General features: G+C 37.3%; 1 protein-coding gene across 2 annotated transcripts in view; it reads left to right on the top strand.

The window, feature by feature from the left end:
- The first annotated feature begins 2,382 nt into the window (after positions 1-2,382).
- LOC106961155 (zinc finger protein 385D-like) overlaps positions 2,383-24,969 on the top strand; it is a 66,889-nt gene continuing 44,302 nt past the window's right edge. Inside the window, exon 1 of one of the 2 annotated variants that reach the window (XM_015054693.1) lies at positions 2,383-2,650. Coding sequence is in view for 1 of the 2 variants with exons in the window: in XM_015054692.1 (XP_014910178.1) it covers positions 11,305-11,326 (22 nt within the window). In the remaining variant the exon portion in view is untranslated. Of the gene's footprint in view, positions 2,651-11,115; positions 11,327-24,969 lie in introns of those variants that run through there. The other variant, XM_015054692.1, reaches the window with a different exon arrangement.

Genomic DNA, 24,969 nt, shown 5'->3' with positions numbered 1-24,969 from the left:
ATTTCAACCCGTACTCAGAGCAACTTGGAGGGCTTCATTTGTCTGAGTAGTTGAGATTCGCTCATGACGGTGATGGACAGATCAATTCTTCCAAGCGTGCCCGGCCTCCTCCAAACGCTTTTACCAAGGATTTCTCAGAGCACCGCTATCTTCTTGGTCAGCTTGAATGTAGTGAACAAGTGCTTGCTGTCGATCCATGCATGACACATTGCTGTTAAAGATTCGTTCAGTTTTTTATTTTTGTTACCCTTTGATATCAAGCAAAGAGAATCTTTAGTGTAAAGATTTAATTTGTCACAAAAAAGTGGCTTTTCAAACAAACCTGTGAAAAACTCAGACGTATTTGCGTTAACTGGCGATGAGTGTCTGAATCAGTGTTAACATTTCAAAATAAAACAAGATAAAACAAAAAAAATCTAGTGTTATTCTAGTTCTTTTTACAAGCTAAATTAGAAAAACAACTATTACAAAATTAAAAATGGTGTGTTTTTAAAAAATTATGATCATCAGCCTGAAAAGGTTTGAGAAACACTGCCATGAATTTATCCCAACCTGTTCCTATAAGCGTCATAGGTCACTTTTAAAGCACATCTGTGGATAAATCAAACAGAATATAAATTACAGGAACATGAACCGTTTTTCCTTGATATTTGGGGAACTACCTACGATATTTTACATTACAAGAAACCATAAAAGGAAAGAACACGGCCACTTCGGTGTTTCCCTTTTCAGGCATGGATCGAGTTTAACTAGAATATTTCTTTGTCCAGGTTCAGTTATTTTTAAGCAGCAGAGCTAATAAACTATCCGTGCCATGTACTCCACCCTGTCAGGACAAGTGAAATGCAGTATGTTGTTAACATCTTTTTGCTGCCACACAAGGGAGCTGCAACGAAATGACAACAGAAAAAAATAAAATCAGCATTTAATAAAAAGAATCATTTCATTTTTATTTCTTTGGGCTACAAGAGTCATCGTGAGTCACTTGTGAGGAGAAAGTGGAAACAAGACAGAACTCTGGTTGGCTCGACTGAACGCTTGTAGAGTGCAGAGTTACGCTGCTGGCTGATGATTGTGGAGCGTTTATGAACTGTGTTGCTACATAAAACTGTACAATGTCAAATGTGGCTTGCGTGTAACCCACCTTCATGTCCTCTGGAGGCATTGCGGCCTGTTTTTCTCCCACTAAGCCTTCTGGAATCGAGTCTGGTTTCCCACCATTTCCTCTCCACGTGTTTTGCATCACTGAATGAGCGGCGAAACGGGCGGCAGATAACCGCTCATACCTGCAGGGAACAGGACTGACTAAACAAGGGGTATTTTTGGGGGCTTTTATTGTGAAATCTGATCTACCATCTAGAACAAGAGGCAGTACTTACAGAAAAAGGGGGAATTAAGGTGAAGAACATAACTGTTTCCAGTTCCAATGATGAGTCATTCGAAAACACATTTGAAAGGCGTTTTATTTTGAAGGACGTTGACAAAAGCTATCGACTAGTCCTTTCTTTTTTCTTTTTTGCCATGCTGAGGCGTCTGAAAGCCTGTGGCAGTGGAGGAATAAACTAAAACTGCAGGAGAATCATTTGGAGTTGGCGTTAGATTGAAATAGAAATGGGATTTCAGGTAATGTGGCTGAAAATACTGCAGCTTCACGCTCGGCTGTGGTTCAAAACTGTTGATCCACTCTTCTCTCCATAACTTTTTCCCCCCTCCCACCATTTAATTTCTCAGCAGAGAGGATCAAAGTGTTCCTGAAACAGTTGCAACATCCACCACCAGTTTTTTTCCCCCCAGTGAAATCTTGTAATTGGAAACAGATATCGGAGTTACAACATGCTGAGTGGATTCAATCGAACTCTTCACTTTAACGCCTTTTACATCCATTACACCGGTTGTTTGAACACAAGGGTTAAATATACTGCAGATCTTCTATAAGTCTGTTGTTGAGAGCGTCATCTGTTGGGGCAGAGCCAGGGACCTGAGGAGGCTCAACAGCCTGATAAAAGAAGGCTAGTTCTGTTCTGGTCCTGTTCTGGGGATGACTGTGGAACCTCTGGAGATTATTATGCAAAGAAAGATTGTTAATAAAGTAAAGAAAATTATGGACAACCCTGACCATCCTCTTCACAAGACTGTCTTTGGAAGGTAGATCATCTTCAGTCAGAGGCTTCCTCAGATTTAGTGCAGTACAAACTGCTACAGGAGATCTTTCTTGCCAACAGTCATCACTTTCTACAATAACTCTTTGAAAAATCTTAATTATTGAGTTACAACAACACTTAATTTCTTTTGGGGTTAATAAAGTATTTTTGAATTTGAATTTTATAAAGATATTCGCCCTTTCCACGTGACGTCACGCACCCCAGAACCCCGCCCCCTGCGCCGTGACGGACGTAACAACCAATGCGCCCCTCTATAGCTAATCTAAAAACAGACATCTGTAGCCTAATGTCGCTTTTATTTTGTTGATTTCACTTAAAAAATGGTCATAGGTGCTGCGCGGTCGGCTGCACAAACAGACAAGCATGCAAACCAAACTTGTCATTTTATAACTTTTAATGAGGAAAGAAAGATCCTCAGCGATGGACAGCAGCCCTAAATATTAATGACTGGCTGCCCTCGGTGTAACCACGGATTCGCTTTTTACAAGGTAAGAAGATTAACGTTCATAGACTTTATAAATAAATTTATATTATCAGAAAAGATATCAAATATCGTATTATGAAGAAGGTACGTGTCTAATCATTAGTTACCATGGAGACAGTGCTGCGCCGTCATGTAGCCTAGCATGTACGGAAATAACTGGTTAGCATCTCGTCTTTTGTACGTTTTTAATGTTGCTCCGATGTAAAAGGAAACGCTGTTTATGACACAGTGACATAAATCATGTGGTGTGAATTCAGGTACAGACGGTAATTTGATGAACACGTCAGGAGGGAGGAGGTATGGGTCGGCTTCTAAGCTAGCTATTTCCAACTGTTGTAAATACCACCGTCTATGAACCCAACCAGGTGTGTTGCGTTCACAGACAAATTAGCTCTACTCCAACAAGTAGAAGCCATGAATAAACTGGCAAAAAACCTTGGGAAAGCAATTTCAGTCGCTTTGTTAAATACTGTCGTCCCTCACTTCCGACGTCCATCATGGCGCTTGGAATGATTAAGTGACATATTAGAAAGCATCAGTAGTGGAGTGATAGTGTCCAAATCAGGACGGAGTGTCACTAGTGGGTGTTCTTTGCTCAAAACAATGGTATATATTACAAAAAAGAGCAGGAGTTTTCCTTTAAAAGTGTAGTTGTGGATCTCTGGTTCCTAATGCATAATAAGCAATCCCATGGCTGGATTACGCAGTACAAGTTGTGTAATTGTTGATCAACAACAAGAGGCCTTGGCAGGGTGGCAATTCTGGTAAAGTATGTGAAAATCCCCCACATGCGTAAATACAGACAACAAAATGTCCAAAAAGCAATTTAGTCACTGCAAAACCACAAAACATTTGCAAGTAATTTTGGTCTAGTTTCTAGTGCCAATATCTCAGTTCAGTTGAAGTAAAACACAACAAAAACAAGTAACTTTTTTAGAAAGATGTAGAAGCTTATTTTAAGTTAATTATCCCTTAATATTGATGAAAAAGTCACTTGCAACACTAGCAGATAATTTTATTTATATTAAGACATTTTCCCATGATATAAGTGAAATAATCTGCCAATGAAACTAATCATTTTTCATCAATAGTAAGAAATTATTTACTCTAAATAAGCTCCCATATCTTGCTGAAAAGTTACTTATGGCATAGTTTTGTCTTATTTTAAGTGTACTAAGATGTTTCTACTAGAAACTAGATCAAAATTATTTGGTAAGATTTTTTGTTTTTTGCAGTATTGTACTTCTGTCTCTTGTAATTTTAGGTAAATTTAGTTTTTTGTTTGTTTTTTTATGTTAAATGCAAAATGTTTATTTTGGCTTGAGTACTGCTGTGAGTATGTTGTTTTTTCAGCATGATTTAGAGTAATCAATTACTAGATTAGTTGACTATTATGTCTATGTTTGTGTGTAGCTTAGCAAAGCGACAAAAAAACAATATGAGTGGCTTTGAGTTGTTCTTCAATGGGTTTTTGTGTGTTGTTTTTGCTTTTTCTGCGGCGTACTGCAGTGAATTAATAATACGTACATCTCCAGGTTTAATTTTGTAAATAAAATTGTTCCACTGTGGCGGCGCTGCTATGGATTGCATGTAAAAGGAATAACATGCAACATTTCTTTACTGGACGCATTCCTGAGGAAAATATGCATGTTTACTGAACTTGGTTAGGACCTGTTTCTTTTCAGGGGATCAGCAGCTTTATTTAAATTTTAAGAGAAAGACAATCAGATGTCTTTGGTAGATTATAGTTTTTAGCACTCACCTCCATTTTTTCCAGCTTCTCTTCTCCCCATTTCCTCTATTTGTTTTGTGAAAAAAAAGTCAAGAGTGTCCCTGTTGATCAGATAGCCCTATAACTAATGAAAAGCGTCACTGAAGTGACAGCAAGATTAATGAAGTATCTTGGGCTGCGCTTGCATGCGGTGCACCAGGGTTTTTCCTGCTGAGTTGCTGTCGCGGGCTAACTGCTATTTATGGTGACAAATAATGCCCCATTCTGCCACCAACACCTGGAGTCAAGGTTAAAAAACACATTCCCCTCGACAGGATGAAGGAACGTGGACGAAGGGTGGAAGATGGAAGTTAGCGAGCAGAGACAAGGACAGGTGGCTTTTCTGATGCACATTAAACTTATTTTCTGAAACTGGGCGCAGTGGGAGGGCGCCAGGAGAGACGGTGGGCAGCGGACAGGAAGAATGGCAACGAAGGATTAATTGAAAACATCTTGGAAATACAAAGTAGTCTCAGCAGAGGACCCTAAAGGAGATGATATCAGAGAGGAGTGAAAAACAGCTTTTAGTCGTCATTATTTGCATGTTTTTATTTCACCTAAGTGCATGCAGCTGGCAGTGATGCTGCATGACTGAACATAACGATGTGTGTGAATGTGTGTGTGGAGCTCAGACCCACATCACTTTGATTAAGACGGTATCTTATTTGTAGTCGATACCGGCGGCCAAAGCTCGGGAGCGGTCAATTTCATCTGACCTTCAGCAGCACCGTTACAGTCAGACTGTGTGTGTGTGTGTGTGTGTGAGAGAGAGAGAGAGAGAGAGTGGGGACAAAACATCCAGACAGACAGACGTTAAGCATGTGTGGGAATATGGGACCACAAAACACACTTGACTCAATGACAGACATAAACACACACTGACGTTCTTCTGTTGTCAGGCTGCAAAAACTCAACAGGTGCAACAAAAATCACACAAACAAAAGTACGGAGCCCCCTAGGGGACATGGAGGATGTTTTTTTTTCACAATAGGTTTTGCGTTCTCTTGCCACAATGTACTGATTGGTTTACGCGGCATAACCGAAAGTCTTTCTTATGATGGCCGCTGTAATTTCTGCTATAAAATAAGGCTTTTTTAAGATTCCAATGTATATTAATATCTTGATATCTGAAGTTTTATATCTTTTTCTTTGGATAGAAATGCACAACAAACCTATGTGCAAAATACAAAAGGAAAACAGGCTAAACATGGGCTTTACATTCCTTCTAACATAGAAACAGAAACTTTATGTAAGAAAAAATACATCCGAAGTACTTGTACTATTTCTGAGTTATTATTACGGGGTAATAAAGTCATCTGACAGTTTGATTGTGTCTCTTTAGTGTTGGTAGTCTGTATGGTTACTAAAGGGGCGTTTTCATGTGCAGGTCCATCTCAGCAAAACAGACATAAACATGGAAAATAAATCGATTTTCAATCAGTTTTTGCACCAAAGAGTTAAAAATGTATAAACATGTTTTCACTGATTTAATTTTAAACTAACATTTGTGACTGTATGCAAAATAGATCAGGATGTGTTTGCTAATTTATTGCCAGGTAACACAAAAGAATAAAAGCATCTCTATGTCCTCTAGGTGGTGCCGTACAAAAGTTTTTTCTTTTTTTTACTGCAGCTAACAAAAAGAACAAACTAAGAAAAACTGCCCAAACAAAAATCCAGAAAGCCTGGGAAATAGGCAGTTTTCAAATATTGCTTAAATCTGACTGCCTGGAGTTTTAAGTTTGTACTTGAACTCTGCTTGGGTTGCTAGGTAACTAGCTTACCAAGTAATTTTGAGGTAGTTTCTAGTGCAAATATCTTAGTAATCTTGAAATAAGGCAAAACTAACTTGCTAGTTAGTTTTGCCTAACTAGCAATTTCCATATATTTTGCTTCCCAGCAAAATATATGAGCTTGTTTTAAGTACATAATTTCTTAATATTGCTGAAAAATATGTTTCATTGGCAGATTATTTCACTTCTAGCAAAACATTTTTCCCATCAAGTGAAATAATCAATCTGCCAACAGAACAAAAACATTTTACATTAAGGAAGCATTGCCTTATAAAAAGCTCTTGTATCTTGCTGAAAATTTACTTTTAAGTTAGTTTTATCTTATTTCAAGTGTAGTAAGCATTAATAACATTTGGCCTAGAAAATAGACCAAAATTACTCTGTAAGATTTTATGTTTTTGCAGTGCAAAGATCAGGTCACTAAATCCACTTCTCCATCGTTAAATCTCATTGTAGCCCAAGCTGAAAAAACATTTTGTGGTTGACCTACCATGCAGAAAACACTCGCTACATTCTTGCTAGTTGTACAGGAGGCTCTACTAAGGCTTTTCAAAGATGTGCAGTTGTATAATTTTATTTTACTTTTACTTTACAGCTTTATGTTTTTGCAGTGTGGTAATCAGAATTTATGGATGTGGAAATTTTTGTAAAAACGGGAGAAGTTTGACAGGATGTTTGTGTTTTCTTTAACCTTTGAGAGCTGGTGTCGCGTAGCGTTGAGTGACGGATCTTTGATAATCACCGGTTCTCTTTGGGTTTGCATAAATTATGATTCAGTTTAAACTTTTCAGTGATGTGCGGTTTGAGTGTACCCACCAGAAACCTTCGCAGTCTGACTGATGTTGACACTGTTATTTATATGTATCTCTCTGTTACATAAGCATCTTTCTGTCGGCATGAATTTGCCCGCATGTTTGTTGTATAAATTTGTTTCGATGAACATGTCATCTGTGTTTGTATCTGCGCGTGTTTGTTTCTCAGAGCAGCCTGCTGTAGGTGTCTGTGGAGCTTTTTTCTCTGCAGATACGAGCGTGTGTAGTTGACGCACACGGCTTGTTTTGTGACTAAAGATGCTGCGAGCCTTTGTGTGTTTGTGAAGACTCGAGATAAAAGCGAGCAGCCGTGTCTCATAGCTGCAGTCTGATATTTGTGCCTGTTGAGTTTGATTACAGCCAGGCAAAAAGTGGGGGGGAAGCAAAAATCATGAAAAGAGAGTGACAAAGTGAAAGAAAAACAAGATAGATGGGAGTGAAATCCAACAACAAAAGGCATTCTGGGACTGAGAGGGTGAGCGTTCAAGAGAAAATAAAAGTGTGAGTGTCATCCACAAAGGGTGACAGAAGACAAAAAGGCTGATTAAATCAGTGCACTTACTGTGTTACTGTCACCCTAATCCTATAATCAGATTTCTCTAACATCAAGCTAATAATCAAGCTGGTATCTGTAATTAAATTCTCAACTGCCTTCCCTTCGGACAGCTGTGTCACTGTGACAACCAAACAGGAGCCAGAAAAAGGAAAGATCATTACGCAAAGCGGTAATTTACTCCACTGAAAATAGCCGAGCGCCGATGCTGAGTAAGACTTGAGCAAACACAAAGTGAGGCGTCTTGAAAGTCGTTTATTTTTAAAAGTGACACTTCACACAGACGGGCAAGCTGGGAGATTTCTGTAGAGACTGTTGGCTAGCAGAGCTAGCAGCACAAATTCTCCATCACAGACTCAATCAATCAATCAATCAATCAATCAATCAATCAATCAATCAATCAATCAATCAACATGGTGCTGATATACAACCAGAGGAGGGCAGAGTAACCAACATTATGCTCAAGTAACAGTAGAACTACTTCAACATATTTTTACTTGAGTAAAAGTAAAATGTAGCCGTCCAAGAAATTACTCAAATAGGAGTGAAAAGGAATAACTGATCAAATTATCAATCATTTAATATTTAAAATATTACATAATCAGTTGGATCAAAATACAGCTCTGGAAAAAATTAAGAGGCCACTTAAGATGATGAGTTTCTCTGATTTTACTCTTTACAGGTTTATGTTTGAGTAAAATGAACTTTGTTCTTTTATTCTATGAACTATGAACTACTCACAACAAAAACTTATTTATCTCATTTTATTTGCAGACAATGAGAAATGGTCAAAATAACGAAAAGCATGCAGAGCTTTCAGACCTCCAATAATGCAAAGAAAACAAGTTCATATTCATTTAGAAGCAACAATATTAATGTTTTAACTCAGGAAGAGTCCGGAAATCAGTATCTGGTGGAACAACAGGAGGTTTTCACTGGGGTTCAGTGCAGTGGGCTTTTTCCAGAGCTGAATATAATGAAGTGGAAACTTTGATAATATATGGATGAAAATGACAATAATTCATATAAGTAACAAAAAAAAGACAAAATCAGGCAAAATAATTTGTTTCCAAATCAGTTTCTTTCAATAAAAAACTTATGAAAATAAGTAAATTTGGTTTAAATGGTCCAAAGTTGTGGGCCACTCAGGTTTTGCTACAAATTAAAAGTTTAATGTGTCAGAAGAATGCAAGCTAAAATCTGACCAAAAGTAAAGTGTTTTAGACATTTAGTCAAAATCAAGTTTAAGTCAGACATTAAAACAAACATGTGGGGAGATTGATTGATGTTTTAATCCAAGTCAGATTTTTGTTTAAACCTGAGAAGTGAAACAAAACAAGTGAATTAGTAGTCTTTAAACTGCACTATAAAAATGCTGTTGCACAACCAGTAATTCAAAGCACAGCAGCATATTTTTCATTTTGCTCCTATTGTTGCGTTAGAGGCTTTACAGGCAAGAATAATGGTGAAATTGAGCCAACACAGTAAATCTGCAGCTGCAAACCCCCAAAAGATGCCAAAAACACCCCGCAGAGGAGGAGAGGAATGGTTGGTTGTAAATATAATATGAATCTTTGTTATTGTTATTGTGAAAACATGGCTTTAACTTAGAGTCCACGGTTGCATTTAAACAGTTTTTTTTATTTTATTTTGGTTTGCGTTTGTAGATGGATTAACTGCAAAAACAATATTTAATCACCTCTCCAGGGTATGAACTACCCCGTCTAGTCATTCGTTGTTCGATTCTCCGGTTCTGTTCTGAACATTCTCTGTAAATACCAACTTCATTATTAAAAACCACGAGTATCCAAACTTAAGTCAGTGTCAGAACATCACAAAATGTAGTAAAATCGTACTTTTAACTTAAAACACACCAGCTTTTTCAATCAGAAAAAGTAGATTTAAATTTGTTGATTTCTTTGCAAACACTCACCATTTAGCAAAACTGATTCATTTCAATCAGAGAGAAGAGGACGAGCTAAAGAGGAGGGGAGTAAATTTAACATTCTGTATTTAAGAATATGCTATTTTCATATTATATAAAACATAAATAAAAAGAGAAAAAAGGAAAAACCTCAGAATTCCAAAAAAAAAGTCAGAATTTTGAGAAAAAAGTAGAAATTCTGAGAGAAAAAAATTCTCTAAAACATCATTTATTTAAGAATATACATACTCATATTAAAACAACATAAGACGCTAGAGTTAACAATGTAAAAGAGAGCCAAATTATTGAGACAAAAATCAGAATTTTGAGAAAATGAGACAATTTTTTTTTACACTTTGCTATCTAAAAAAGAAAAAGAAAAAAACAGAATTCTGAGAAACATTTTTTTAAACATTATTTGTTTAAGAAGATGAATATTCATATCATGACAACATGAAACACTAATGTTAATCTAAAGAGCCACATTTTCACAAAAAAAACTGAATTCTGAGAAACAAAATGTCAAAATTCTGAGAAAAAAACACTTATAAAAACATTATTTAAGAATATGCATATTTATATTATAACAACATAAAACACAGGTGTTAATGATGCCAAATTTTCCTTACTGTAACATTATTTATTTAAGAATATGCATATTCATATTATAACAACAGGAAAGGCCAGAATTAACTGACTAAAAGATTTTGCATTTTTAGAAAAAACTCAGAATTCTGAAAAATTTCTAAGAAAAAAACCCCTTTTTTAAATCTGCGTGGTATCGGTATTAGCCAATATTAGCTGTAAAATTAAATATTGGACATCGGCCATTCCTTCGAAATAATTCACGATATAAAAAGCGTCGTTTTTTTTGACAAACCAGTGACAATGATGCCTGCAGCGCAGCACAAGGTCATAAGAAACCTTTAAGTATTTATGCGCTTTTCACTCGTTGCTTGTGAAAAGGTTGGGTTCAGTTTTATTTACAAATCTGCACTGTGTGAGTGTTGTCATCGTCTTAGAGAGAGAAGATGTCATAAGTTTGATATTAAACATAATGCCAGTTGAAGGCGCTGCATCATTTTCAGCCTCATTTTTAGCATTTGCATTTGGTAGCAGGTTAAATTGACAAAATAATGCAGTATTTTTATTTCACAGTAGAGAAAGCCGTATAGTTTCAGTAAGTATAAGAAAAGAATATCGGTATCGGTTAAATGAGTTTTAGAATATCGGCATATCGGATATTGACCAAAAATCCAATATCGTGCATCCCTACTTTAAAAAAAAAAAAAACAAAAAAAAAAAACGTTAAGAATATATGTATTCACAGTATTACAGCATAAAACACTGGTGTTAACTATCTAAAAAAGCTGCAAATATTTGAGAACAAATTCAGAATCCTGAGGGAAAAAAAGCCGAAGAGAAGAAGTGTTTGGGTGACATAAAACAAGGACGAGACAAGCAGAAAGAGAGACTGTTGCTGGAAAATGTAGAGAGACACCCTGGAGAGCGAAAAGAGAAAAGCAAAGAGAATCAGAGAGAGAGAGAGAAAGAGAGAGAGAGAGAGGGGGAGGAGGACGAGCTAAAGAGGAGGGGAGGAACGAAGGGAGTACCAGAGTGAGGAGAGACAGAGAAGCAGCAGACAGAGCGCAGAATGCAGGCTGGTCACTGACACACACACTCTCACACACACGCACATGCACGGACACACACCTCTGAGGAGTGTATGAGGCATGCACACGCTGCTGCCCATGGAAACACACACACTGGCAGGAAATACAGCGAACCCCAGAGCCTGAGGAGACATGGAGAGCAGCATGTTCTTTGGTGAGTCTGCTGTGTGTTTCAACACAAACTCCTTCCTTTTAGCTGGCCGTGGACTGGGAACACTGGTTTCCATTAGAGGAAATCACCATGAAGTTGCTCACCTAGGCACCTCTTTTTGTTTTAATCTCCCTGTGAGAGCGGAGTCTCCACTCTGACATGTAAACGTGATCCAGCTGAGCTGCTGTACTTGTTCTGGAAGCTGAAGATGGATCTGAGCAGATGTTGCAGAGAAGATCAAATTACTCCATTAGGGCTTCAAAAAAAAGAAAGAAATGCTGAATTAACTCCCTGGGTGAATCCTTTCAAAAATAACTGCTGGTATTATTATTTCCTGTGGTGGAATTAGGAGGATTTATCATTAAGGATTAACCAATCAGTGCATTTGGACGTCTAGTTTGAACCAGAATGTTTGCGTTGTGTCAGGATTCACAGGAATCTGAGTTTCCTTTTGGAGTGGATTCCTTTGTTTTTATTATGTTTTGTTGTTTTGATCTATTGCCCTTGCTCTTGTGTATCCATTCCATAACAATTAGTCATTTTTCCTCAGCTGATCCAGCAGTGCTCCTCTCGCAGCTGCAGAGCATTCAGTTTATCACACTCACCGTCTCACTCCAGGAAACACTGCTTGTAGTATTTCAGCTCTGCTTTTCATAAATCTATGATTAACTCTGCCTTCTAAAACTGATCCTGCCTACCTCCTGTGTGTGTTTGAGTCCTCAAAAATTACAAAACATTTGCGTTTTCACCAACTTTTTTGGTGTAATCCAGATTTTACCCCACTGTATTGTAAGCCTGGCAGCCCGCCGGGCTTTAATTCCCCCCCAGCAGGCTAAACTTAATTTATTTATTTTAAATACTTTTTTTTAAAGTGATGGCAAAGATGGGTTAAGCTAGGATTATAACTGATGCATTGAATCACGGTCCTCTACAACATCAAATAATTTGCAGGTATTAAAAATAAAAATACTTCAATCCAAAGGAATGTGCAGCTGAGAAGAATAATTTTAAAACTTTACAAAATGTTTATTTGTGCATTTAAAAAAAAAGACTGTTCACACAAAGTCTTTGTAAACCAACCAAACACAGACAAATGTTTTTCATCCAATCAGAGTTCTCCTTGTAAATAACAACCAATCACAATCAGCTAATCAAATTATAAATATCAAGCAGCAGATGTTTCTAAGTTAAATATTTGGATTTAGGAAAATGCACAAAGACATTTAATACAATAAATACTTCCATATGCTTACTCATCATTGTCCATTTTAGGTAATATTTCTTTAAATTTTATTTTTACATGTGAGCAGCGTTACATAGCGCATATTTCATTGGGTTTGTCTTTTTTAAGACTCTGATTGATTGAGCTGTTTCGAAAAGCCATAATTACATTGTCATACTTTAAAATTAAATGTCAACCTTTTACATTTTTTAACACGTCCGGTAGCGCATTTCTGCTCAAACGTTTAAGCATCGCATAGCACAGATTCGGCATCTTGGCAGATCAGAAACAATAATTTTTAAGATTGGGTTCCAGAGTGGATAAATTTCCGAACGTTTCATGTTTCCGTGTTGCCATTCGATTTGAGCCATTTTTTTAAACGATGACCTTGAAGCTCCACCTCTGTCTTTACCTGTTATGCACCTGACTTTCAAAAACATGGCGCCGTTCTGTGTTTTTGTGTCAGTCTTTTGCCACCAACCCTTTTGCGAAAGCTGAAGCCCTTAAATACCCTAAATGCCCCTCTAAAAACACTTACAACCGCCTATTTTAATAGCTAAAACACCAAATATTCCCTAATATTCATTAATATCCACAGTGGAAACAGTCTTGGCACTAAAAAGAAAACATCCATCGTCTTACTTCTCACCAATATGAGTGAATGGAGTCTAGTCGTGAATTCACACCAGCCCTGTTTGGTCCGCTTTAATCGAACTCTAGTCCGTTTTCCTAGAAAGTCCAGTTTGTTCATTCGAACTCTGATGCAAACCTAAAAAGTGAACTCTGGTCTTCCTACAACCACTGGACTCTGTTCGATTGAAGTGAAGTGTGGCACGATTTGAATGCCAGAGTGGGTGCAAATGGGACTGAAGGCCACTCCAAAAGCAGGAAATGAACTAAAACGCAGGGCATTCTGGGTAAACAGAACCAAAACAAACATGAGAGCCCAACGCTAACATGCAACAAATTATTAGGGCCATGCTAAGTAAATAAAAAATTTAAATCACAAATTATTTCACCTTTATTCTTGTAATTTTATGATTTGTTCTTGTAAATTTATTTTTTCTTAGGAAGGCCCTGATACTCCGTTATAGTAATGGGAGAAATAACTCATAATCTTTTACCAGACACTCCATATTTGTTTACATTTTGTGAAACAAGAAGTTGCGTTTCAGTGTTTCCTCTGGTGGTTCTCGGTGCGGCGCCCCCACAGGCAAGGAGGTGAACAGGTTTTTCAAAGAGTTTGTTTCATTTGATGCAGTGCAGTGTGAAAATGAACCATACCAGCTGAAAATGTTGCCATTTTGGTCCCAAATCGAACCATCTGCCGAACTATCAGGTGTGAAAATGATCTCAAAGGCAGTTCCATCCTGATACTAGTAAGCTATTTTAAAGGTGAATGTATATCGATGACGATCATGCATCCCCTTTAACCAACTGGTTTTGCTCAATAACCCTATGGGAGTTACTGGCAGCAGGAGGCTGTTGAGATTCCCTGTAGAGAAAGGCCTCTTCCATTAGTTGTTAGGAAGGACACTGGAGGAGGCTTTGAAAGACTTAATGCAGCTTCCAGTCAAGTACTCTTCTCTCGGCTGGCTCACATCGGAGGAATAATTACACAGGGATCCGGATTTCTAAGGGAGGGGTGATTTGTTAAATGAAAGATTTTTTTTCTGCAGGGATTAAAGTGATCCAAACTTATAGACCGTGGCTTGTAAGAGGGAGAAGGATTTTCTCTTGTTATGCTAGACACAGAGGATGAGTAGGATCGGGTGAGGGAGGAAAGACGGGCCTGGAAGCTTATAAATGAATAAGCCGTCAGGTGCGGAGACAACTTGGGCTCTTTGAGATCCACTGCCGACGTTGCTCAGGTGTGAAACTGCTGGAAGTGGAGGAAAGGAAAGTGAAGGTGTTGCTGTTCTGTTTGGCTGCTTCTAATCCCATAAGATGAAAAGGGAAAGTGGGAAAACTCCCCGGCTTTCAACTAAAAGAGCACTTCGGATGGGATTTTGTAGCTGGAGAAGCTCGTTTTACGCGCGTTTCGGTGTCATTTTATCTTTACTGCTCGGTGTAAAACACAACAAAAGGATGGTAAAGGTCAGTGCATGGATGTGTGCATCGTTTCAGCATTTATGAATGCACTTCTGAGTGCGCTGCAGGGGGAAAATAGATGCGATCTCCTAAAAGATTAATAACACTGTTTGTTCACCAGCTCTGCGTTGCTCCTGTTTAAAAGCTTTCTGTTGGAGTGATTTATACCTGACCCTTGAACTCTTTGAAACATGAGCCCAAGAACTTGGAGAAAATGGAAAACAGATCAGAGAAAGACTTTTCTCGTTTCACACAACAAAAAGTTACCATAAATAAACTGTCAGCTAGCAGACGAGCCCTCAAAACGCTGATACAACAAATAGGAATCAGAAGATTACAAAATTAGAACTGTTTTATAAACATTTTGAAACGCATCTCTACCCTTCAACTTGCAGAAGTTACACAAATTGTGAGGGAATCTCTTATCCACAGTCACATTTTCATTTAATGAAACTATTCTTATGTTGACTTCCATGTATGGAATCACAGTGATGCCAAAAATATACAATCATCTTTAGCATTTTAAAAGATAGCTGAAGGCTTTTGAGTGGAACCTACTGGCATTAAGAAGTATTCATAATTTCATTCACTTTGACAAAACCTTTAGCTCTGTGAAAAAAAAATAGTCCTATAAGCTTTTTAGAGATTTTAGGCTCGCTGGGTTGCCTTCTTTAGGAGAAAAGTTTTCTAAAACCCACTTTTTCAGGCGGACAACTTTTACTTAAATTTGTTTACCGCAGTTAAAATAACATGTTAGTTTTGCTTTCTGTCAAATAAAAACCTTCAAAGGTATGATCATTCATTTTACTCTGTAAGTCATCCCTGAAGTCCAAGTGCAAACTGTGTCACAGAGTCAACGCAATAAAAACATGCATTATCTGCAGCATTGTTCATTAAAATGGCACACCATCGATGGGTTAAAGAAAACATACATATTCACACTTAATGATATTCTAGACTACTGCATTACTTTTAATTTTGATACTTTAAAGTATTTTCCAAGTCATATTTTACATGTTTTATACATCCATTTGGGTTTCTACTGCTTTTTGGATTCAAAAACATTCAGAATGTAACATCAGAAATCAGCAGGCCCCGCCCTTTCACCTAGTAACCCTGCAAAGCCCAGTCCGTTGCCAAGCAACCCCAGCTAAGCTCAGCCCCATCACCTAGCAACCCAAGCTGAGTTCCAGAACATTGCTTTTACTGCTATATGTGTTGTAAAATGGCTTTTAATAATGAAATAAATGTAATGAACATGTTTGAATGGCCCATAAAAATATCCTAATCTGTACATGGAAGCATAATAGGTCTCCGTTATGTAATTTTAAAAGAAAGTATTTACTTTTACTCAAATAAAAATGTTAATGCAGAGTCAGGGAGTGTATTTTTGTCTATTTGTACTTTTACTTAAGTACAGTGTTTGACTACTTTCTCCACCACTGTAGGTTTTTGAGGAAAGTGCTTATTTTTAATCTGTAATCTGAAAAATGTGTTTCAAAACTGATGTGTTTGGCTTCGTAGGGTCAACAAATGTTAATCAGGTTCTGGAGTTCTGTAGGCTGTCGAGGCTGAGTCGAAACCCCAAAGGAAATCAGCCCAAGACTTTCTTTTAGTTTCTGCAGGAAACATGTCATGTGATTGTTGGAGCCGATTTAAAGACATCTGTGTTTATTAGTAAGCTTCGTTCATGATGGCAGAGAGAGCTACCGTACGTTAACAAGACACGGATGGAGCCAAAAGAGTGAAAATTTTTTTAAAAAGCCGAATTTATCTTGTAAAGGTTAATTGGAAAATTTGTGAAAGTGTAGCTCTCAAAATGTTTTAAATCCACCCTTTGTTCGTTTTAATAGGGGTGAAATGATTTTATCCCCCCTGCTTGAAGGGAAGCACTGATCTCACAGCATGTTAAGGGTCAGCGAATACAATCAGCAAGCTGCATAAAAACACAAAAAGCATTAATCACATCAGGAACGTGGTCGGCATGCGAATGAGCTTCAGTGAAATTCAGATTTATCTAATAATTGGATTTGTATTTGCTGAGGGAAATGGACGTGCTGCGCGAAAGCATTCTTTTTATTATGAGTCGCTTTGCCAGTGTGGACTCTCAGCCTCTCCAGACAGATCTTATCCGGGCAGCCGGCAGGTTCAGGACAACAAGAGGAGCTGGAGGGGAGGGAGCCAGCGCAGATGATTAATTATTAATGCCAGTCAGCGTCTTCCAGACATCATTTTTACTTTCCTGCTCTCTCGAAGCCCCGCCGCAGGAGGAAAAAAAAAAAAACCCACTGCAGCCCAGATATGGGGATCCTTCAGGAAGGGCAACGCAGAGGACGGCTCCAGTTGGAGGCACACACTGCAAAAACACAATGTTGCCAAGTGATTTTGGTCTAGTTTCTGTCACAAATATCTTAGTATCCTTGAAATAAGACAAAACTAACAACAGTAGCATTTTAGGATGTTGTTTAGAGTACAGAAAACCTTAATATTAATGAAAAAGCACTTGTTCCGCTGGCAGATTATTTCACTTATAACATTCAAGATGTCGTAGCAAAACCTAATCTGTGCACTTCTGAGACAATATACCTGAAATAATTACCAGTAAGACGATTATACTGCAAAATAACCAAATCTTACCAAGATTTGTCTAGTTCAAGTGTGATTATCTTAGTACACCAGGAATAAGACAAAACTGTCTTAAAAGTAACTTTTCATCAACATATGGGAGCTTGTTTAGAGTGAATAAATCCTTCTTCCACTGGCAGATTATTTCACTTATAACATTTTTATAGCATAAAGCCCGGTGCAAATTTCAAGATGTCTTTACAATTCCTAATCTGTGTACTTCTGAGGTAATATACCTGAAATAATACACAGAAAAGTGACAAAAAGACAATTACACTTAAAAAATACAAAACCTTACAAAGTATTTTTGTCTAGTTTATGAGCAGATACCTCAGTTACTTGGAATAAGACGAAACAAACTCAGAAGCAACTTTTCAGCAAGATATGTGAGCTTGTTTTAAGTAAATATTTCTTTTAAATTGATAAAAAAAAATACTAGTTCCACTGGCAGATTATTTCACTTATAACGTATAATAATCCACCAGTGAAACTAGAACTGTTTTAACAAAATTAAGGAATTATTCCAGTGTTTCAATATTTTCACTTTTCCGATGAAGATAAAAGTTATAGCAAGAAATCTTTCCTATGTTCCAAGTGTATGATGAAACTAGTATTTTTTTTCATCAATATTAAGGAATTTTTCACTTAAAACAAGCTTCTGTATCTTTCTAAAAAGTAAGTTAGGTTTGTCTTATTTCAATAGTACTAATATTTGCTCTAGAAACTAGACCAAAAATACTTGGTAAGATTTTGTTTTTGCAGTGCATTGATAGAGTCGCTGCTAAACATCCAACAACACTGCATGTGATGCATCATTTAGCACAGATTCAAAAATAATAAATAACCAAAGGCCAGCGGAGGAAAAAAAAAAAACTTTAATCAGTTTCAATCTCATTCAAATGTGTCGAATTGTCAGATCTCATCTGAGTTCTGCAGCTGAACATTTTGGGGCTTCGCACGCGTCTCCAAGAGCCTCAGGTTAAAAAAGAAAAGTGCACCCATCGGTTTGTGTTTAATTTGAGTCATCGGAGTTGCTTTTATTAATTTGAAGCCCTGCAGCCGGATATCAGCTGACATGATGATGAAGAAGTGAAAGCATTGCATGTCCAGCGTCGCGGCGTTTGAGCGGTGTCTCAAAAACTCAGCTTGATGGGTGCAAATGCAACACTTCATGTCCTCTGAGGTTCAGTTTTTATAATTCAGCACTTCCTGGAGGGGATATGACTCTTTAGCTGTTATTTATACATAATTGCAGTTCGTTTTATGGAGATGGCTTACTGTGGGATTATCAGGTTTGTTTTAGAGGCACTTTGAGAATGAGAATACCATCTTGGGAGGTCTACCGAAACTGTGTGCCGAAAGCTATTAAAATGTATGTGACACCGGTACAAATAATTACTCTCTCTGTTTATTTACACTGGTAATTAGTGGAGCTTTGTGATAGGTTTTACTTTATTAAATGATTAGAGTTTCTGTCTGCAGAACTGTGAAAGGGTTGCAAACTACCTGTAATTTCTTTATGTTGTCCTTCCAAAGAGCGTTGCTTTCTTGTAATCTTTTAAATTTGTCTTATTTTGTTGTTTCCAGGATTTTTAAATATGTTTCAGAGTTTTTCTTTGGATTTTAGTAGTAGCTTTTCTTTATAAAAAAAAAAAGAAGACACAATTGCTTTTCATCTGAAAGTAAAATGTGTGTAAAATATATGCGTTGCAAAAATACAAAATCTTACTAAGTATTTTTGGTTTATTTTCTAGTGCAAATATTTTAGTTCATTTAATACCAAAATGTACTTTCAGGTAACTTTTCAGCAATATATAGGAGCTTGTTTTAAGTCAATAATTTCTTAATATTTATAAAATAGTCCTACTTCCTCCTCTGGTAGATTATTACAAGAGAATGTTCCCAGATTATAAGTGAAATAATCTGCCAGTGGAACTAGAACTTTATCATCAAATAAGGAGCAATGACTTAAAACAAGCTCTTGTTTCTTACTGTAAAGTTACTTTAAAGTTTGCTTTGTCTTATTTCAAGTGTACTAAGATAGTTGCACTAGAAACTAGGCCAAAAATACTTTGTGAGATTTTCTGTGTTGATTTGTGGTTTTATCTTTGAGAGACGTCGGTGCTTCAGTTTTAGGAAAACCAGCGTTTTTAGACAAACGCTTAAATTCCTCGTCCCCATGAACGTCACATTTATTGGTTGTAATTTTGGTGCCTGCATGGGAGGCTGACAGCGAGAGACGGCGCTCACTGTGCAATTAATCGTTTGGTGGGTAACGTACTGACATCTACCCAGAGACCTCTTCTTCAATTGACCTTTAGCGTTCTATTTGTTTTGCTTTGCCTCGCCTCAATTACTTTTGTTTTCATCAAGTCGGAATAAGTGCTTGTGACAGAAAAATAGGCCACATAACAAAGCTGCAGACAGAACATGCAAACAGCTCCAGAAACACTTCTGAGAGGTATTTTAATGACTGTGACCTGCAGACCTCTCAGAACAAACCCACTCTACTTATAGACCCTCGATGTAAAGTAGATGACAGCTTCTGCTGTGGAGCCCACTTTAAACCAACGGGACTGCAGTCCAAAAGCAACCATTATTAAAATGTATGTCCAAACTCTTTCTCAAAAGCGTGACGGTTCTTGACTGAGTGGCAGTCCGTTAATCAAGTTTTTTTTTTTTTTCCTTTTTTGAGAGTTGGAGTAGTTCGACGTGAGCTGAGCGCTTAGGTTTCAGGGTTAAAGTTTAGTTTAAACCCAGTCACTCGTCTTCCTTTTCTGGCTTATTTTTTTAGTCCCTTTTTTTTAGTAGTGACAGATGTTTAGGCCTGCAGACTTGCAGGAATGTGCTCGTGTGTTTAATCATGTTGGCTAGATTATGAGAGTTGTGTTGCCTGTCCTACCAGAAGACAAAGAAAACAAACATAATAGAGACATAAACACGGACACTAATTTCTTAAACATGTTGAAAACCTCCACCAAACAGGCACCAGAGCTGTCAAACTGAATGTATGAGGCACATGTGCACCATGACTACACACACCACTGGCACTCCAAGTCTGACACAGTCACCCAAGGAATAACTGTAAAATCTCAGGCTACTCTATACAAGTGCTCTATCTGCATTGAGTTTGCATGTACGGGGGAATTTTCACTCTTTTGTACTCGAAACTTTTGCTCTCTTTCAAACATTCTCTGTGCTTTCTCAAACCTTTCTCAGCGCGCTCAAAACTTGTCTATGCTTGGAGCAAACCTCCACTTGCAAATCGTTTTCTGCTCGCACTTGAAACAGAAAAGTACCGTTGCCTGGCAACCTCTCAGCCAATAGAGGTGAGAGGTTGTTACACTCAGTGTAACCATGAAAGTGTTGTACTGGGTGCGTTTGTTTCCTTCTAGCGGGTGTGCCTGTGTGGCTACTATCGATTGTAGCAACCTGCGCTGCCCAGTGGATGGAGGGCGGAACAACGGCCTCAGCGTTCTGCTCCGTGTTGCACTAAGCATCCGCCAGCAGTGCTGCTGAGCGCCATGAGCTACTGAGTTTGTTGACCCTAATATAACAATTATTTATTTGGCCATACCATTACCACATTGATCATGCCATATTGATGCCAGCCATCTCTCTTTCTTTTTTGGTTACTTATATAAATTATCATTTTCGTCCTTAAAATAGCAAAATTTCCACTTAACTTTATATTTTGGCCCGTCTGATGATGTAACTTTTCAATATTAAATTATTTATAATTTGATCAGTTATTCAGTACTTGAGTAGACGTTTTTACCAAATACTTTTTTGCTCTCACTTGAGTAATTTGTTGGACGGCTACTTTTTACTTTTACTTGAGTAAAAATATGTTGACGTAGTTCTACCGTTACTTGAGTATAATTTTTGGGTTCTCTGTTAATGAGCCTCCCTCAGCAGCCAACTGTGGACTCGTTCCTCCAGCCATCTTTCTCTTTTGATTAGCTGTCCTTTGCTGCTGCAGATGGTAATGTTTAACGCTTGGTTCATGTCCGTCAGTATGAGTTAACATTTAATGCAACAGTCAATAAATGCGTCACTTAGAGGAAAAAAACACGCATAAGTCGCAGAACCAGCCAAACTATGAATAAACTGTGACTTATGGCCTGGGAAACACAATTTGTTTTTCAATCCAACGACATACAAGTTTGTGGCAAGAACAGAAACTGTGTGGCAGCAACTTTCCTTCCTGTTTTGGTCAAACGGGACAAATTTGAGGTTTGTTTCAAGCTAACCATGTGATTTTCTGCACCACAGTAAAATTTAACACCACCACTTTCCACTGGGAAATGTACTTTTTACGCTACACTGATCTGACATCTATACTTACCAGTGGCTCAGATTTTTAGACACAGAAGGACTGCGGCTCGGTCGGAAGCCATAATGAAACATGTCAGCAGTTATGGAATGTATTGGTGTGACATTTAGGTTTGAAATACGTTCTCTCTAGAGATTGGATCTTAATAATTTTGTTGGTCCTTTTCAGACCAACAAAATCCTGTGTGGTATGGAAGAAAACAAGCTTTTAGCTTCAGTCTGTTTTGCAAAAAATAGTTATCCTTTATTATCTCTATTGCATTAAGATCTGGAGTTTCTGGAAGAATTGAAGAATTAAAACTGTTTTTTTATTCATCCATGCTAACATTATTATAACCGGGTAAGCTTTGTTTGTTTGGGTACAATTTCCAGATTTCAAAGACTAGGCAAGGCAAGGCAAGGCAATTTTATTTATATAGCACCTTTCAGTCAAAGACAATTCAAAGTGCTTTTACAGAGAAACAATACCAATCAGACAAGAAACACACACACAAAAAAATCAAGAATAGGCAACTTCAAAAAGAAATGTTTTTAACCTTGTTTTAAATAAACTCAAAGTTGGGGCAGATTTGCAGTGAGCCGGAAGCTTATTCCAGAGGGCTGGAGCATAAAAACTAAAAGCTGCTTCCCCGTATTTTGTTCTAACTCTCGGAATGACTAATAGGTTTGACTCAGTTGATCTTAAAGGTCTGGGAGGTATGTAGGGCTGGAGATGATCAGTAATATAATCTGGGGTTTTGTTGTGTAGAGTTTTATACACCAATAAAGAGATTTTAAATTCTATTCTTTTAGCAACTGGGAGCCAATGCAACGATCTCAGAACTGGACTGATATGTTGATATGTCTTTTTGTTTTAGTCAGGACTCTTGCAGCTGCATTCTGAAGAAGCTGCAGCTGTTTTATTGCTTTTTTTGATAAAGACTACCATGTTTATCTGTTCAAACAGTTATATGCAAGTATAAACATCCTGGTAACTTCCAGCTATCGCACTGTTCACTAAGGATGGTGTGATGTCTCAGATATTAAAGGAGAGCTATGCTTTTATTCTTCCATTTTGGTTTCTATCGCTTCTAAAAACAGTCCTAGTACTTTAACAAAAACACCCAGCCATTTTTTTTGACAGTAAGTTAATGTTTTTTGTTGTGTGGAAAATGAGCCGTTTTAAAAACCTTTGGAATGTAACGTTACCTAGTAACCCCAGTAGAGACCAGCCCGTTACCTAGCAACCCCAGAAGAGACCAGCCCCGTTACCTAGCAACCCAAGTTGAGTTCCAACAGCTGGTTCAACAGCTGGTTTTACTGTTTGGCTGTCTGTTGACTTACTATTTTTTTTGGTTGGGTTTAAAGAGATGAGACGCCCCCGAATAGGCAGACCTGAACTGATTAAATCTCAGTATCTAGTATCTAAGAATGACTTTGTGCGGAAAATGTGATGAAAATGTTTTGTATCACGCAGAGACCTAACCTACCTCGTTTTTTAAGCACAATAGGTCACCTTTAATGTTTTCATCGTGTGAAATGGTCAAATCAACACTACAACAAAAAAAAAAAGATGTTGTGAATATTCTAGTTGAAACTGATAAAAGTGTCATTTTCCACAATGAAACAAGTCTCAAGATGTGCTTTACAAGTATATTTTTTAGAGGTGGTCCAATGAAGCTAAAATTTAAGTATTTGACCAAAAGGACCACCTTTATATTAAGAAAGGAAAGAAAGTTGTATATCGATGCAGAAAAGAAATTGTTGCCGTCACGAGGAAAGAAGATTAAATGGAAACATTGAAGAAACATATTAAGATTGAAGCTAAATCTTAGTCACAAATTGGGCTCCCAGATGGAGAATGACACAGAGCATGTATCAAATTAGGGTGTTTTTACACCCGAGGTGTTTAGTCTATTTAAAACAAACTGTTTAATTTCTCCCTTTGGTGTGGGTCGTTTGATGCGACTGCTGTGCTCACATCTTCACAGAGTGTGGACTAAAATTATTGTATGAAGCATTTTGGAGTCTTGGTACGATTCAAAGTGAACTGTAGAGCGATTGGTTTATGGTGTGAATGGGATTCAATCTCGATACAACACAGGTATATGATGTGAACTTGATTCAAACACCTCCCTGGAGTTTTTTTTAATATGTAGAATAAAGCCAGTTTTACAATACTGTACAAACACAAAATCCTACCAAGTATTTTTGTCTAGTTTCTAGTTCAAATATCTTAGTACACAAGGAATAAGACAAAGACTGATAAGTTTGTCAGTAAGATATAGAAGCTTGTTTTAAGTGAATGATTCCTTAATACTGATGAAAAATTTCTAGTTGCTCCGGAAGATTATTTCACTTATGGAGAAAATGTTTTGTTATAAGTGAAATAATCTGCCAGTGGAACCAGTGCTGTTTTTAAATCGATATTAAGAAAATATTTGTAAATACAAGCTCGCATATCTTGCAGAAATATTACTTGTAAATTAGTTATTTCAAGTGTACTAAGATATTTTCAGTAAAAGGTAGATCAAAAGTACCTGGTAAGATTTTGTGTTTTTGCAGTGTTCATTCTCCAGGTTTCAGCTTGTTCAGAACAAGCATCTGCTTCCTGTTTTTACATTTGGTGCTTCCAAACCAGAGACATCTGATCAATAAAAATATACTATGACTGGGTAAGCTCTGATGATGAGGATGATGATGGTGATGGTGAACTTCCACAAGTCTGGTTCATCTTTGGGGATAGTTTCCAGATGTCGGAAGCTGCCATGTTAATCTGTTCAAACAGTTATATGCAAGTATAAACAGCTGGTAACTTCCAGCTATCAAATTGTTCACTAAGGATTGTGTGATGTCTCAGTTATTACATTATTTTTATTATTTCCTTTTGGTTTCTACTGCTTCTACAACTCAGTCCAAGTACTTTACAAAAACACCCAGCCACTTTTTCACAGTAAGTTAATAGTTTTGTTGTGAGGAAAATGAGTCATTTTAAAAAACTTCGGAATGTAACGTCACAAGTCAGCAGGCACTGCGCCGTTACCTAGCAACCCCAATGAAGCCCAGCCCGTTACCTAGCAACCCCAAGCGGAGTTCCGGCAGATTTGGACACATTTTACCAAATGTATGCGCTGTACAATGGGGGTATATAAACCTTACTGTACACGGTATACTGTACTGTATAATGTATATTTACGGTATACAGTACCATATAATGTATATTTCTGGTAAATATACAGTAAATTTATTTACTGTTTACGTAAATGGTAAACATTCCGTGTACTGATATACGGTATAAATGCGGTATATTTATATAGTATATTTACCGTTTATATATATATATATGTATATATATATATATATATATATATATATATACATATATATATATATA

This window comes from Poecilia latipinna, unplaced genomic scaffold (assembly GCF_001443285.1).
Source record: "Poecilia latipinna isolate Pla-1442-1.1 unplaced genomic scaffold, P_latipinna-1.0 Scaffold1271, whole genome shotgun sequence".
Classification (NCBI taxonomy): domain Eukaryota; kingdom Metazoa; phylum Chordata; class Actinopteri; order Cyprinodontiformes; family Poeciliidae; genus Poecilia; species Poecilia latipinna.
This window is presented reverse-complemented; position numbering and strand designations above follow the sequence as displayed.